Source organism: Prionailurus viverrinus, chromosome D1 (assembly GCF_022837055.1).
Source record: "Prionailurus viverrinus isolate Anna chromosome D1, UM_Priviv_1.0, whole genome shotgun sequence".
Classification (NCBI taxonomy): Eukaryota; Metazoa; Chordata; class Mammalia; order Carnivora; family Felidae; genus Prionailurus; species Prionailurus viverrinus.
Window position 1 is genome coordinate 68,569,651 of NC_062570.1, and position 15,775 is coordinate 68,585,425.

The 15,775-nt window shown below is 34.7% G+C and overlaps 1 protein-coding gene across 2 annotated transcripts in view; it reads left to right on the top strand.

Annotated features, from left to right (window-relative positions):
- Window positions 1-15,775, top strand: part of USP47 (ubiquitin specific peptidase 47) — a 113,165-nt gene that overhangs the window by 57,404 nt on the left and 39,986 nt on the right. For both annotated transcript variants that reach the window (XM_047877054.1, XM_047877055.1), the window contains 2 exons: window positions 14,905-15,000; window positions 15,076-15,228. In XM_047877054.1, the coding sequence (XP_047733010.1) occupies window positions 14,905-15,000; window positions 15,076-15,228 (249 nt within the window). The remainder of the gene's footprint in view (window positions 1-14,904; window positions 15,001-15,075; window positions 15,229-15,775) is intronic.

Sequence of the window (15,775 nt, forward strand, 5' to 3'; positions counted from 1 at the left end):
ATTTACCACCACTCTCTTAAGTATGTGATAGAGATAGCAATGGAGTGATTTGGAGGATACTTCTGGAGAAGTGAAAAAAGACACATTTCTAAATGACATTCTCCAAAGGTAGTATCCTCCACTGATACATGGATAGTGGTGGTGTTGATTCAGTGGGAATTGGAAGTTATAGCTATGAAGCAATTATGTGAGCAAGTTTATATAACACACATGCATGCGCTAATAGGGCTTGCAGAAGGGAACTTAAAACTTGCTAGATTTTGCTGGAATCTCTTTAGGGAAATTATAGCAGGTGAACTACCCAAGATAGGGGTTCTAAGGAGGATACTACCTTCAGAGAACTTTAGTTAGAGGTAAGTAAATTCCCATTATTTTCTGAATTCAAAACCTATAACCTACACTTTTGAAGCCACAGAAAGCATCACACAGCCATCTAAAATTAGTTTTATATCACTGCTTGCCATTGTGTATTTTGTTAATTCTGTGTGTTTTCAAAAAGAATTAGGTATAAATGTGGATTGTAAAAAATCTAGTTAAATTTCGTTCAGACTATTTAATATTTGGCTTAATTTGACTTGAACTCTTAAAATTTATTTTCTTACTTTTATTAACGGACTCTTTCTTGGATATATGCACACACATAAACACATGTATATACTTACACGTACATTGATAATTCTGTGTTCTGTTTACTGTATATTCTTTTCAATGAGCCACAATATAATAGATACGTGTATACCGTGAGGTTAACACCTGATGCTTAATCTCAGACAATTAAGTGTGAGGTTCTATTAAAAATTAAAGTTTTTTTTTAAACCTTCATCTGACACATCCAGTTTCTAGAGTTGTTTTATCTCTGTGTTCAAACAAATTTAACTTGAGAGTAATATTTCGGATTAAAATAGGAATGGAATTAGCACTTAGCTAATTTATCATTATGACATTTATAATAAATTTTTATGGTCATCTTTCAGCATGATTGATAGCAGACTACTTTTTAAATGAGTGCTAAGAATCGGCTGCAGTTTTTAAAATAGCTTTTAATGATATTTTCTTTATTGAATTACATTTTAGTCATTATAGCTGTGGTATTTATTAAATTGCTGGTCTTCATTTTGCCTGGCCAAGTGGGAATCAGTGTTTCATGGTTCTTTTGCCATTCTCTTATCTCTCAGATTGAGTTCTTTTTAACACTCCATCTCCAACAGGATTTAATAGAAGTTTAGGAGGCCTCTTTGATTAAATTTGGGAAATGGTATAACTGTAATCCTCTTTGAGAAGTTAACAGTACATATTTTATTCTAAATGCCCTGAGGTTTCCTGTAGTAGAGAAATTTACTTAACTGTAATTTTCTTTTACTGTGGGACATTTGTTACCATTTTAACAAAAATTCCTTTTTTTACCCTTTAAAATTTTTTTTTAATGATTTGTGAGATAACTAGAACCTTTTCTTTTCGTTGATTAGAGCAGTCTAAACAAATCTCTCTAAATTTAATAATCAAAGAAACTTGCATCTGCTTATTGCTAAGCACATTTGAGAATATATTATTATAATGAGATAGTCCTAAATACATGCTAATAATAGATAAAAATTGGAAGTATTAATTTTTACTGACAGCATATTTCACAAATTAAGCAAAAATGGTATAGCCTCATAGGTTTGACATTAACTAGGGAGAAGCTTGTCTATTTAATGGTAAATTTTCGACACTATATTTTTATGTATATCTTTTGTCATGTAACATATTTATTGAGTTGCCTACTCTGTGTAGGCATTGTTTTAGACCCGTTTTCTATTTATATACTTTTATTCTATTAGGTAAGTACATTTAAATATCTTTATTATCACAAAATGTATTCAGAAGTCTGAAATTGGGTTTATAAGTGTCTTTGGAAAGATCAGATTGTGTGAAAGACTTCTGTTCCATAAGTAAACATAGTTTAATGATTGTTTTAAAGTTTTTAATGCAACATTATTTAATTCATAAGTACTTATGGAATCATAAGCATTTCAAGTGTTTAGTATGCACAAATTTATACCATAGGTTCTACCCTGAATTAACAGATGATTTGGACATTCTTAAATATCTGGCTTAGCCACATAACTCATTTGGATGGTGGAGTGGTCCATATTTGTCCAAATATGTAAGCATCACATAAAGAAAAATCTCTTCCACAGACTCTACCCTCATTTTTCTAGGAATTTGTGTGGTTGGACATAGTGGGAACCAGTTTAAAAAGTGGGGACTTCTGCTTTCAGGAAGATGGAGTAGATGTACATTGCCCTATTCCTCCTGCTAAAACAACTGAAAGTCTTGAACATTATATATAAAATAAAACATAAGAAGACTCTGAAAGGTGGAGAAAAGGCATAAAGACTAGGGACCTCAGGACTCAAGGAATGACATGGGGTGAGTTCCCTGGGTTTTCTTTTCGCCTAATATAGTCCAAACTTGGAACTGAAGAAGCTGGCAACCTGGAAATGAACAGGCACAGATTGAAAAGCCTGCTGTCTCCAGCCAAAAGACCAGGAAAGGGACAGCCTAGCAAGGCAGAAAACTTTTAGGCAATAACCATTCTGCTCTAGCCAAACACCACAGAAAGACTGTGGCCCCCATCTTAACTCATGCCAGCCGAGGCTAAGTAGGGAGCCCAGACATCTGTTCTCATGAAGTTGTATCTAGGCTTTCTAGCCCCCTGCCTGGGTAGTTTTCAGAGAAGGCTGAGTAGGTAGGCAGGAGTTTTATCCCTGCCGGGCAGTAACAAACCTTCCCACTACTGTTCTCCTGTTCCCCTGGTTCACTGTCATTAGAGACACATGGGGAGCCTAGCCTTCACTCCTACCTCGTAGTAAAGAGGTGCTTCTTTCTGTCCCTACTGGAATGATGTTAGAAGAGACCTAGTGAAGAGTCAGGATTTTTGCCATCTTTGAACAGTAAAGAGAGTAGCCCCTTCCCACCAATGGTGTCAGTAGAGGCTATCAGGGGAGATGTAATGAGACATGCCTTCCCCTCACAGCCAGGGTGTTATCAGCAGAGGCCTACTGAGCAGTCAGAATCCCAACCCTTGCCCAGCAGCAATGAAGAGCCCCTTCCCACCTCAGGTGTCAGCAGAGGCCATGTGGGAAACTTGGACTTCTTCCACCTGGCAGTAATGAAGCAGAAACCTTTTCTTTCACTGGAGCAGTGTCAAAGGAAGCCAGTAAACCAGAAAATTCAAATAGGGTTTAGAATCTCATAAAACCCAAAATGTTTGGGTTTCATTAAAAAAAAAAAATCACTCTATATACAAGAACCAGAAGAATCTTACTTTGAATGAAAGTAGAGACAATCAATAGATAAAAACAGCAAAATGACAGATGTTAGAATTATATGACAAATATTTTTAAATAGTTATAGAAATACTTCAGTGGGAGATCCCAAACTTTTTGAAACAAATGAGGAAAATAGGAAATCTCAGGGAAGAAATCACAGATATAAAGAAAAGTGAAAGGGGAATTTAGAACTGAAAAAATGTAATACCAAAGTGAAAAACTTGATGAATAGGCTCAACAGCAGAATGGAAGAGACAGCAGAAAGATTCAGTGAACTTGAAGATAGAACAACAGAAATTGCCCAGTCTAAACAGCAGAGAGAAAAGACTGGAGAACATTTTTAAAAAGGTCCTCAGGACCTATGGGACTATAATAAAAGATCTAAGATTTGTGTCATTGGAGTCCTGGAAGGAGAGGAAAAGGAAGATAGAGCTGGAAAAATACTTGAAGAAATAATGGCTGAAAATTTCCCAAATTTGGCAAAAGGCATAAAGCTATAGATCTGAAGAGCTAAGCAAACTCCCAACAGGATAAATCAGAATCACTCTACATCAAGTCCAATTATAGTCAAACTTCTGGAAACTAAAGACAAATACCTTGAAAGCAGCAAATGAGAAAGTTACCTTTTCTTACAGGGTACAAGCACCCTGATTTCTCATAAGCAAATTTATCATCAAAAGTTATGGAGACCAGAAGAAAGTGGCACATGTTTTCAAGTGTTGAAAGAAAAGCACAGTCAACTAGAATCTTACAACCACTGAAAATATTCTTCAGGAATGAAGGGGAAATCAAGATCTTGGATGAGGGAACACTAAGGGAATTTGCCACCAGTAGACCTACCTTAAAAAATGGCTAAAGAAAATGCTCTAAACAGAAAGGAAATAATAAAAGGAAGGCTTCTAGGAATGTTAGGAATTAAGAAAGAACATGGTAAGCTAAAAATCTGGGTAAATACAATAGACCTCACTTCTCTTGCGTTTCCTAAATTATGTTCGATGGTTGAGCCAAAACTATAAATTATTTGATGTGGTTCTAAATGTATGTAGAAGAAATATTTAAAACAGTTATATAATAAATGGGAGAGGGTAAAAAGATGTAAAGGTTTCTGTACTTTACTTGCACTGATAAAATGATGACACCAGTAGAATAAGTTATGTGTATATAATACACCTAGAGCAACCACTGAAACACTCCAAAAAACTAGATGAATGAAAATAGAATTAGAAAAACACATACAGGTAATTCACAGTAAAGCAGGAGAAACAAAACAAAACTAAAATAGCAGGCTTAGTTAAACCATTTATATACCAATTAAAGGGTAGAGATTCACATACCAGATTTGAAAACATGACCCAATTGTATGCTTGCTACAAAAAACTCCCTTCAAATCTATTAGTATAGACAGGCTGAAATGTAAAAATATGGAAAAATGTTATATAAATATTGAGAGAAATAGCTATATTAATATCAGATAAAGCAGACTTGAGAGCAAAGAAAATTACTAGAAATAGGGGTATTATTATATAGTGATAAAAGGGTTAGTTCATCAAGAAGACCACAATCCTAAATGTGTATTTACCAAATAACAGAGCTGAAAAATATATGAGAGTGTTGTCCAAAATGAAAGGAGAAATTGACAAGTCTACACTTATAGTTGGAGACTTTAATGCCCCTCTGTCAATAATAGGTAGAACCTCTAGACAGAAAATTCGCAAATAAAGAGCTCAACAACACCATTGACAAACCCTGCATCAGGCTCTGTGCTGACAGCTCAGAGCCTGGAGCCTGCTTTACATTCATATTCTCCCCCGCCCCCTCTGTTAATAATAAACATCTTTTTTAAAAGCTAAAAAAAAAAAAAAAAGAAAAAATTAAAATCGTTGTGTGTTTTTCAACAATGGCACAATCAAGTTGGAAATCAATAACAAAAAGATAACTGGTAAGCCACCAAACGTTTGAAAAATACACAATGTGGAGTGCCTGGGTGCCTTAGTCGTAAGCGTCGACTCTTGATTTTGGCTCAGGTCATGATTTCATGGTTCCATGTCAAGCTTGTGCTAATAGCATGGAGCCTGCTTGGGATTCTCTCCCTCCCCCTCTCTCTGTCCCTCCCGTGCATGCACACTCTCGCTCTCCCTTGCTCTTTCTAAATAAATAAGCTTAAAAAAATAAAAAATACTAACAAAAAAGAAAAATACACAAAACATTTAAATAATATGAGTCAAAGAAGAGGACTTAAGGGAAATTAATAAAAACAACCACAAAAACTTTGAAATGAATGAAAATGAAAATATATCAAATTTTGAGACACAGCTGAAGCAGTACTGAGAGGGAAACTTACAGCATTAAATGCTCACCTTTATTAAAATGGTTATATTAGTAAAAAAGGGGAGACGTTTCAAATCAATAAGCTTCCAGCTAACCTGAAAAAAGAAGAGCAACAGGAACCCAAAGTGAGCAGAAGGAAGGGCATAATAAAGAAAAGAGCAGAATCAGTGACATTGAAAACAAAAAGAAAAAAATCAGTGAAACGCAGAGCTAGTTCTTTGGAAAGATCAATACAGTTGACACACCTGTAGTAAGGGGGAGGCAAAAATTTACAGTATTAGGAATGAAATGAATATCACTACCAATCATGCAGATATCAAGAGGATAATAAGGGACTACAACAAATAACTCTGCACACATAAATTGGATAATTTATATGAATCAATTCTTCAAAAGGACAATAATTTTTCCAGTATGAATTAGATAATGTGAATAGCCCCATAATTGTTAAGGTATTAAATTCATAATTAAAAATTTCTCAAAAATTGAGTCTCCCAAGTTGGGATGGTTTCACTGGAGCCTTGTGTCAAACATTTTAGAACAGTGAGCACCAAGTACACAGTCTTCTTCTAAAAACTAGAAACGAAGGGGACCCTTCCCAATTTGTTTTGTGAAGTTACTTTTATCTTGATACTAAACCAAAGACAGTTAAAATTGACCAAGCCAGTACCCTTAATTCCTAAAGATAAGAAAATCCTTACCAAAATATTAGCAGATAGAATTAAGCAATATGTAAAAAGGATTATATGCCATGACCAAGTCGAGTTCATTTCAGGGATTCAGAACTGGTCAGTATTTAAAAATCAGAGTTATCTACCATATTGATAGTCAAAAGAAGAAAATTCACACCATCACATCAATTGACTCAGAAAAAGCACTTGACAAAATTCAGTATTTACTCATGATTAAAAAAGAAAAAAAAAACAACTCAGAAAACTGGGAATAGGGGTAATTTTCTCAAATTAGTAAAGAACATATTTAAAAAACCTACAGCTAACATGGTACTTTATAATATAATAATGTTTTTGAGAGAGAGGGCAAGTGGGGGAGAGGCAGAGAAAGAGGGAGACAGAGAATCCTAAGCAGGCTCCAGGCACTGTTAGCACAGAGCCCAATGCAGGGCTCGAAGTCTTGAACCGTGAGATCATAATCTGAGCTGAAACCGAGTTGGATGCTTAACTGAGTGAGCCATCCAGGTGCCCCAACATTTTTTTTTTAAGTTCATTTATTTATTTAAAGAGAGAGAGACAGTGCAAGTGGGGGAGGAATAGAGAAAGGGAGATAGAACCCCAAGCAGGCTCCGTGCTGCCAGGGCAGAGCGCGATGCAGGGCTCAAACTCATGAAACTATGAGATCATGATCTGAGCCAAAACCAAGAGTTGGATGCTTAACCAACTGAACCACCCAGGTGCCCCTAGAATGTGAAGGTTGTTTCTAAGCAAAGATGTCTGTCTACTCTCACCACTCCTACTCATTATAGTCCTGGGAGTCCTAGCCAGCACAATAAGGCAAGAAGAGGAAATAAAATGCATTCCAATTAAAAGAAGAAATAAAATTACCCCTCCCCCATTTAGGTAACATGATTGTTTTTTAATGTAGAACAGTCCTCAGGCATCTAAAAAAATAAAAAAACAACCCCCCAAAAAACCCTGTAGAACTAGTAAGTGAGCTTAGCAAGATAGCAGGGTATGAGATAAACATACAAAAATCAGTTGTATTTCAATATAACTAGCAAGTAACATGTGCAAAGTGGAATTTAAAGTACAATACCATTTACAAATGTGGAAAAAGAATACCTTACATGTAAATCCAACAAAATATGTACAGGACCTATGTATAAGAAAGTATTAACTCTGAAAAGACTATTAAAAAATTTTTTTTAACTTTTTTTAATTTATTTTTGAGACAGAGAGAGACAGAGCATGAACGGGGGAGGGTCAGAGAGAGGGAGACACAGAATCCGAAACAGGCTCCAGGCTCTGAGCTGTCAGCAGAGCCCGACACGGGGCTCGAACTCACAGACCGCAAGATCATGACCTGAGCCGAAGTCAGCCGCTTAACCGACTGAGCCACCCAGGCGCCCCTAAAAAGAATATTTAAAAAAATGGAAAGACATACTGTTCTCACCAATTAGAAGATTCAGCATAGTAAAAATGTCAGTTTTCCCCAAGATTATAGTTTAATTAGCCTTTCTTCTCAAAATCTGGCAAGATTTTTTTGATGATCTAGACAAGCTTATTCTAAAATTTATGTAGAAGGCAAAGAAATAAGCTACACATGGTAAGAGAATTTGGGGAAAAGAAGAATAGAGGGGAGAAATCATTCTACCTGATAAAACTTATTATAGAGCTACAGTAATCAAGACTGGTATTGGTGGAAGGATAGACAAATAGATCAGTGGAACAAAATAGAAAACCCAGATGTACATTTGCACAAGTATGTCCCAACTGATTTTTAAGAAAGACACAAAAGTGATTCAGTGGAGGAAGGATGGTCTTTCAACAAATGATGATGAAACAATTGCATATCCCTATGCACAAAAATGGACCTCTACTTAAACTTTATACCTTGTACAAAAATTTGCTCAAAATGGATCATAGATTTAAATTTAAAATATAAAGTATAAATTTTATTTAAAAAATATAGGAAAAATATCTTCCAGTTCTAGAGTTAAAGTTCTTAGATTTGATACCAAAAGTAAGGTCCACAAAGGGAGAAATTGAAAAGTTGGATCTCATCAAAATTAAACATTTACTCTTTGAAAGCCCATGTGAATGAAGAGGATAAAAGGAAGAGCTACAGACTGGGAGAACTTCTCTGCAAACCACGTATCTGACAAGGGACTAATATCTAGAATATGTAAAGAAACCTCAAAATAGTAAAAGTAGTAACGTCAATAGTAAAAAAAAAATCCATTTAGACAGTTGGCAAAAGACATAAACAACATTTCATCAAACAGGATATACAGATGTCAAATACAGGAAAAGTCCACTGTCACTAAGGGAACTGCAAATTCAAGCCACAGTGATGATAATCCTTTACCTGCAGAATGGCTAAAATAAAAAATAATGACAGCACAGAAAGCTGGTCACAATGTGATGAAAATGGATCACTCATACATTCTTGATGGGAATATGAAATGTTAAAGGGAGTTTTTTTATAAAACTAAACATACAATTACCATAAACCCCAGCAATTATACTCTTGGTAACCTATAGAATGAAAATTTGTGTAAGTTTATGTTCACATAAAAACCTGTGTACAAATGCCCATAGCATCTTTATTTTAATATCCACAAAATGGAATTCGCCCAGAAGTCCTTCATCTAGTGAATGGTTTAACAAACTGTGGTACATACAAACCATAGAATACTACTCAGCAACAAAAAGGAACAAACTATTGATACATACTAAAATTGGAATGAATCTCTAGGGAATTTTTATGCTGTGTGAAAACTAGTCCCAAAAGGTTACATGTGATATGATTCCATTTATATACATTTTTGGTAGAATTTTAGGGTTTGGGGCAGATTAATCATTGCCAAAACTTATAGATGTGGTAGGGCCAGGGGAAGGACAGGAAGGTGGTTACTTAAAAGGGCAACATGAGGGATCCTTGTGGGTTAGAAACTGTGTTCAGTCTTTTGACTGTGGTGGTGGATATGTGAACCTTCACAGGCGATCAGATTGTATAGAACTTAATACACACACATACACAGACAAATGAGTATACTAAAACTGGGAAAACCTGAATAATATAATGTAGATTGATCAATGTCAATATCCTGATTGTGTATTATACTATAGTTTTGCAAAAAAAAAAAAAAAAAGTTACCACTGGACGGAACTGGAGTAGAAAGGACTCTGTATTATTTGTTTTGTTTTGTTTAAACGTTTATTTATTTTTGGGAGAGAGAAACAGCGTGTGAGCAGGGGAGGGGCAGAGAGCGAGGGAGACACAGAATCCGAAGCAGGCTCCAGGCTCTGTGCTGACAGCTTAGAGGGGCTTGAACTCAGTAACCATGAGATCATGACCTGAGCTGACGTTGGACGCTTAACTGAGCCAGCCAGGTGCCTCTGTATTATTTCTTATAATTGTCAACTGCAATTATCTCAAAAATTGCAGTTAGAAAAAGTGGATGGCTTAGGATAAAGTTCTTTTCCTAATTAAAAAAAAAAAAAACACAAAAAACCAAAGTATATGTTCTGGAAAGATAGATAGTTGGATATATTTGTAAGGAAGACATATTACTGTATATCAGTAGCACAGAATTAGTACATTAAAATTGGTTAGGAAGTTACCAGTGGTAGTTCTGATTTATGTTTGATCTGAAAAATAAAGTATCTTATTTTAGTACCCATTTCTGTATTCAAAATAAAATAGACATTTCATGATAAAAAAAATTGTAAAAAGAAAAAAAAGAATTCATAGGCAATGCCATTCCTTGGATATATATTATAATTGCACTGTGCCTAGATTTTCTGCTTTAACTATAAAATTGTAGTAACCAGTATTTTTTTATATGAAGAACTAATGAATGATGTAAGAATTCTCTATGTTCTATTCTGAACTCTGAAAATTACAGTCTATAAAATGTATAAATTACATTTTGTATAATAGGAGTAAACTAGAAAAAAACTATTATTTTCACTCTGGAATGATGATAAACAATCATGGTCAACCCAAAGCTCACATGATATGTGAGAAATTTAACATACTCAAGGGGACAGCTGATGATAAGCAGAGCAAAAATTTTTGTGTGTATTAATAATGGTGCAGTATAATATTTTATTCCATTTTTGTAATCCATAGTTTATCTTTTAATATGTCACATATAGTTTAGTATGATTTTTAGTTATGCATCACATTAAATGAAGATAAATGTATATGACCACATTTACATAATTTATTTGTTGAAGGCATACATGAATTGAAACTAATTTTTATGACTGACTAATCTTGTTTATAATTATCCTGGAGCCAACTTGTTAAATAGTGAATTAGGAAGCTATAGAAAATTATTATAATATAGCTTGAACTGGTTTCCAAGTCTGGAAGATAATGATGGCCATGTGAATCTGTATATATCTATACATTTTCCCAGAAAACCTAGACAAAAAGGAACACAAATGAAATGCGGATAACCTATAACTTCTTCATTACGGGGACAGAATGCCATAAACTTCCAGTTACCTGTAAGTAGCAAAATAATCAAGTTCCAACAGAGCTTCTATTGCTGCTATAGGTCTATATATGTGGAGAGGATGGAGTGGAAAGCCTTTGAGACTGTGAAACAGAGAAGGCCTTGAAGGACTTAAAATAAATACAAAAATCACCCTCACAAGGAAAAAGTACAACAGGACATGCCAAAAGAGTTTATAGCACCGGCCACAGGGAAGGAGATCTCGAGGGAGACGTGGCATCCTTGGAGGAATTTTGTCTCTGGGACAGAAGATAGAGAAGTATGATGCCTCTGAGTCAGTGGTGAAGAGAAAACCAGAAGAAAGAGAAAAAGTGTGTCCTGTAGAATGAAAGACCTCAAGCTCTCCACTCCTGTTACCCATGCATGAAACTACACTAAGTTGACAAAAGTTTGAGGTACTCTCAAACTAAAGAACGCTGCCCACAAAATGACCTGGTGGGTGGGGGCTGGGAATCAAATTTGCACAGCACCCTGTTAGAAGAGAACAGAAAATAGGTATAAAAGCATTTTAGCTGATAAAAATCCACTCTGCCAAAAAAAAGCCCTGAGGAAAATAACCACAAAGTACTGTAACACAGTACTCCAGACTAAATTAAATATTCTCAAGCAAAACAAAACCTGGTATCCAAAAATTTAAGGAGAAAAATGAAGAAACAATAGGAAATACAATATGAATTAATCAAACTCAGGAAAGAAAAGAAAAAGACAAAATTGTTATTAGAAGTGAATAAATTATAAAATGCTCAAGAGAATAGAATGGAATGAAAATCTAAAGAGGGACGTAGAATGAAAATGAGAGAAAGAAAAAAGGATCTCAGAGAAATGAAAGCCTGGCAGAGGGTGTCCAACGTAACTGAGTTTGTGAAGAACGCCACAGGGGAACAAACCTTAGGAACTATTAGCCAAGAAAACTTTCTGGAAATAAGGGAAATTTAAGTCTACCTTTTGAAGGACCTTCCGTGTACTTGGGAAAATTGACCTGGAATGATCAGCTCAGACCATATTTTAGTAAGCTGTTCAACTTTAAGGATAAATTGAGTTGGCATCATACACTGGAAGAGCAGCATACAAATCATGGCAACAGAATAGCAATTTGAAGAAATTCACTGAAACAAAGTACAGACCAAGGATTTGACATCTAGCCAAGGTTTTATTCAATTATGATGGCAGTTAGAAATTCCATTCTTGAACATTGAAGAACTTACTGAAATGATACTATATCCATGAGTTCCTCTTGAGTTTATTAGGGGATAAACTCCATCCAGTGAAGAGATCCCCAGGGAAGCTTCAGCAAAAGGACTATGAGCATTTAATGTGTTTATAGAAGTAAGGACTAAATGGAACAAGGGTGGGGACATAAGTAGAAGTATAACATATTATATGTAAGACGAAATAAAAAGAATACCACTCAAAAGGGGAAGGGAGAAAATGAGAGAAAGTAGAATGAGATCATAGACTGTTGAATGGGTAACAGACAAAGGATAACACTTAAAACTGGCAAACCGGACCCTAAAAGCTTAAGTAAAGAAAAGGGGAAAAATGGGGATTAAGGGTGCAAACACAAGTATAATAAATGCACTACAACAAAATTACCTTCCTAAATACCAAAAGAAAATGTAAGAAGTAGCAGAACACAGCACATGGAGAAAAGAACACAGTAAATATTACTTAATACAGTAATTATAAACTAGATGAAACAAAACATATCCAATATGAATGGTCTTAAGTTGCCTATTAAAAAGATTTTTAAGTTGGCTCATAAAACATGAAAATTTGGTTTAAGCAAGAATCCATTAGTGGACGCTAAATCTAGGGCGGAAAGTTTAAGACTCAGGATATTTGCATGGTCTCCAAGTATCTCCTTACATATTACATAATTGCTGCGAGGGGATAAAACAATAACTATGTAGTGGAAAAGCTGGATAACACTTTGTCCAGTTGATTAAAGTTCCTATCACCAATAGGGAGGTTGGGGACATCATGGTCTGTGACTGTGATACCCTTAGAAGGACACATCATAATTTAGGTGGTAGTCTAGTAAGGAATACAGAACCTGAATCTAATTATAAGGAGCATCAGGCAAACCCAAATTGCAGACATTTTATAAAATAGCCAGCCACCTCTTTCAAAAACCCCATTTATGTCATGAAAGAAAGGCTTTGGAACTGTTCCAGACAAAATGAATCTGAAGAGACAGCTAAATGTAATCTGTGATCCTGGGTTCAATTCTCTACTAGTTGGGGAGAAACACATTATTAGGATTAGGAGGACAATTGACGGAATGGGAATATGGCAAAAGTACTTTATCAATCTTAAATTTTCCTGAGTTTGCTAATTCTATTGTAAGAATATCCTTGCTCTTAAAAAGTCATATAGAATTATTAAGAGGAAAAGCATGATATGTAAAACTCTCAAATTCTTCAGAAAAATACACAATGTGTGTAGGGATGGGAGAATGATAAAGCAAGGGTAGCAAAATACTAAAAGTTGGTGAACTGAGTAAATTACAGACATTTTCAGTTCTTTAAACTTTTCTCTGAGTTTTAACTTCAAAAAACAAATAACAGTAAACAAACAAGCAAAAATCAGAAGAAGATAGCTCTAGCTATGAACACTAACCAGAGACCAGTCCACACAGTTCAGTGAAGAAGAATCTGAGTTCCATAATTTTCTCCCCCTACCTTTTTGGTTAAGGTATTGAGTGTTTTACATTTCACTTTCAATTTGGAATGCTTGACTCATTTGGTATCAGTCCATGCTAAGCTATATATATGATTTTTCTTAGAGCTTTTTCTGTGTTACATTTTTACAGGATTTGCCTTTTTCGTGCCTAAAATGTGTTTGAAAGAAAAAAAATCATTCTGAATGTGTCCTTTTCTTTGACCTCCAGTAAAATGCTTGGTCATGTGGAAAAACACCCACTATTTGGTTCTCCTCCCCCCTTCCCCCACCCTGTCACTTCCTTGTGTTCTGAGAACAAAATATAAGATGGATGGGGTTAAAGGCATTTAGAGTATCTTTTCATATTTTTGATCTAATTCCAAAATGAGTTGTACCAAACAATATGTGGATAGTAGTTTTGTAAGTGTTGCCAGCTCTTTCACATTTTGCCAGATCAAGCTTCTTTATTTATCTTTTGAGGAACAACATGTTCTGAATCAAAAGAAAAATATTTGAAGGTATTTTGTCCTAATGATAGTTTCTTTATATAGTAAAGAATTTCTTTATATAGGTAAATATAGTCAGTAGTTCTGATCAGACCATGTGTGAAGAGATCACAACAAATGAAATTTGAGATGATGCAGTCCGATGTTATATGTTGTATTAACTAAAATTTGTTTTTTATTGTGAAAAATCGGTGATTAAAAATTAAAAATTTTATGCCCACTGATTCTTCACCAATGTTTATACTAAGTTTCTTGCTTCTGTCTTAAGGCTGTATGGAGAGAAGAGAATCACGTGGTTCCTCTAGGTGAACAGTCCAGGAGCTCTCCTACATTTTCAAGTGGAGCAGTATCTGACATGCAGGGAGAAAGTTGTCCGGTGTTTTTCAGTCTTTAGTTTAGTGGTGAATTACTGAATGATGCTAACTGTAGTGATAAATGATGGTTATTAGGTTTTTTTAATGCAGGGATAGTGTGAATCCTTCAGAGTTCTCTGTTATTTACTGTACAGTTTTGAATGTTTCCTTTTACAAGAAGATTGCAGTGATGTATGCTACTGCTTTTCTTCTGGAACTTTTAATCTAAAGATAGGATTTTTATTAGGTTATTTAGCCAAATTCCACAATGTAAAGTCAGCAAAAATTAGGTGGAAATGACTAACTGTGATGTATAGTACTAGGAAAACAGATTTCATGCAGAATTAAAGTAATTATTTTGTCACTCAGTTTTTATAATGATATTGCTGTTGATCGTTTTTTTCCTTTTTGCATATTGAGTTCCTAATTTTCTAGCCATCTTCTAAGAATTTTGGTAATTGCAAAGTTTTTATATTCAGGGCTTTAACATTATAATGTTTTTAAGTAATTATAAAAGTCATTTTTTTTCTTCTTACTAGGAAGAAGCATTGCATGCATTTATTCAGCCAGAGATCCTGGATGGCCCAAATCAATATTTTTGTGAACGTTGTAAGAAGAAGTGTGATGCACGAAAGGTAGATGCCATGTAGAAATTAATACTAGATTACCTGAGTTTATATTCAATATTCAATAGGTACCTTTTCTTTTAGGGTCTTCGGTTTTTGCATTTCCCTTACCTGCTGACCTTACAGTTGAAAAGGTTTGATTTTGATTATACAACGATGCACAGGATTAAGTTGAATGATCGGATGACGTTTCCTGAGGAGCTAGATATGAGTACATTTATTGATGTTGAAGATGAGGTAAAATATTTATTATACTTATTTGTTAAAAGATAGTAATCCATTTTGGTTGGTCATGTGTTTAATTAAAAGAGCTATTTGAGGAAACCAATTTGACAATAAACTTCATATATTGAAAAAAAAAAGAGCCACTTGGGGTAACAACACTGGTGTTGTTTAAACTCTTCTTGATAGAAGGTTTTCCTTTCTTTCCATATTTTGTAATGGCAAGTTATATAAAAAGATCTAAATTTGTATAAGCTTTTTTTTCTCACCATAAATTATATTTCACATAATCTTGTTTGATCAGAATAACTCATAATATTCTTTGAAGACAAAAAGGATCCCAAACTCTGGAATTACTTCTTTAATTTGAGCGATAATCTTATGTTTCATAACTTTCTTAGCGAAAGAAACCAATCTAGAGGTGGGCTGCACTGTGTTTCTGGCACATTATTATGTGCCACATAATACACATAAACACATAAAACACAAATACACATAAACACAACAAATATGTAAGTAAAATGAGCAAATTGGGTAGTATGGCCTTAATATCTTATATTTG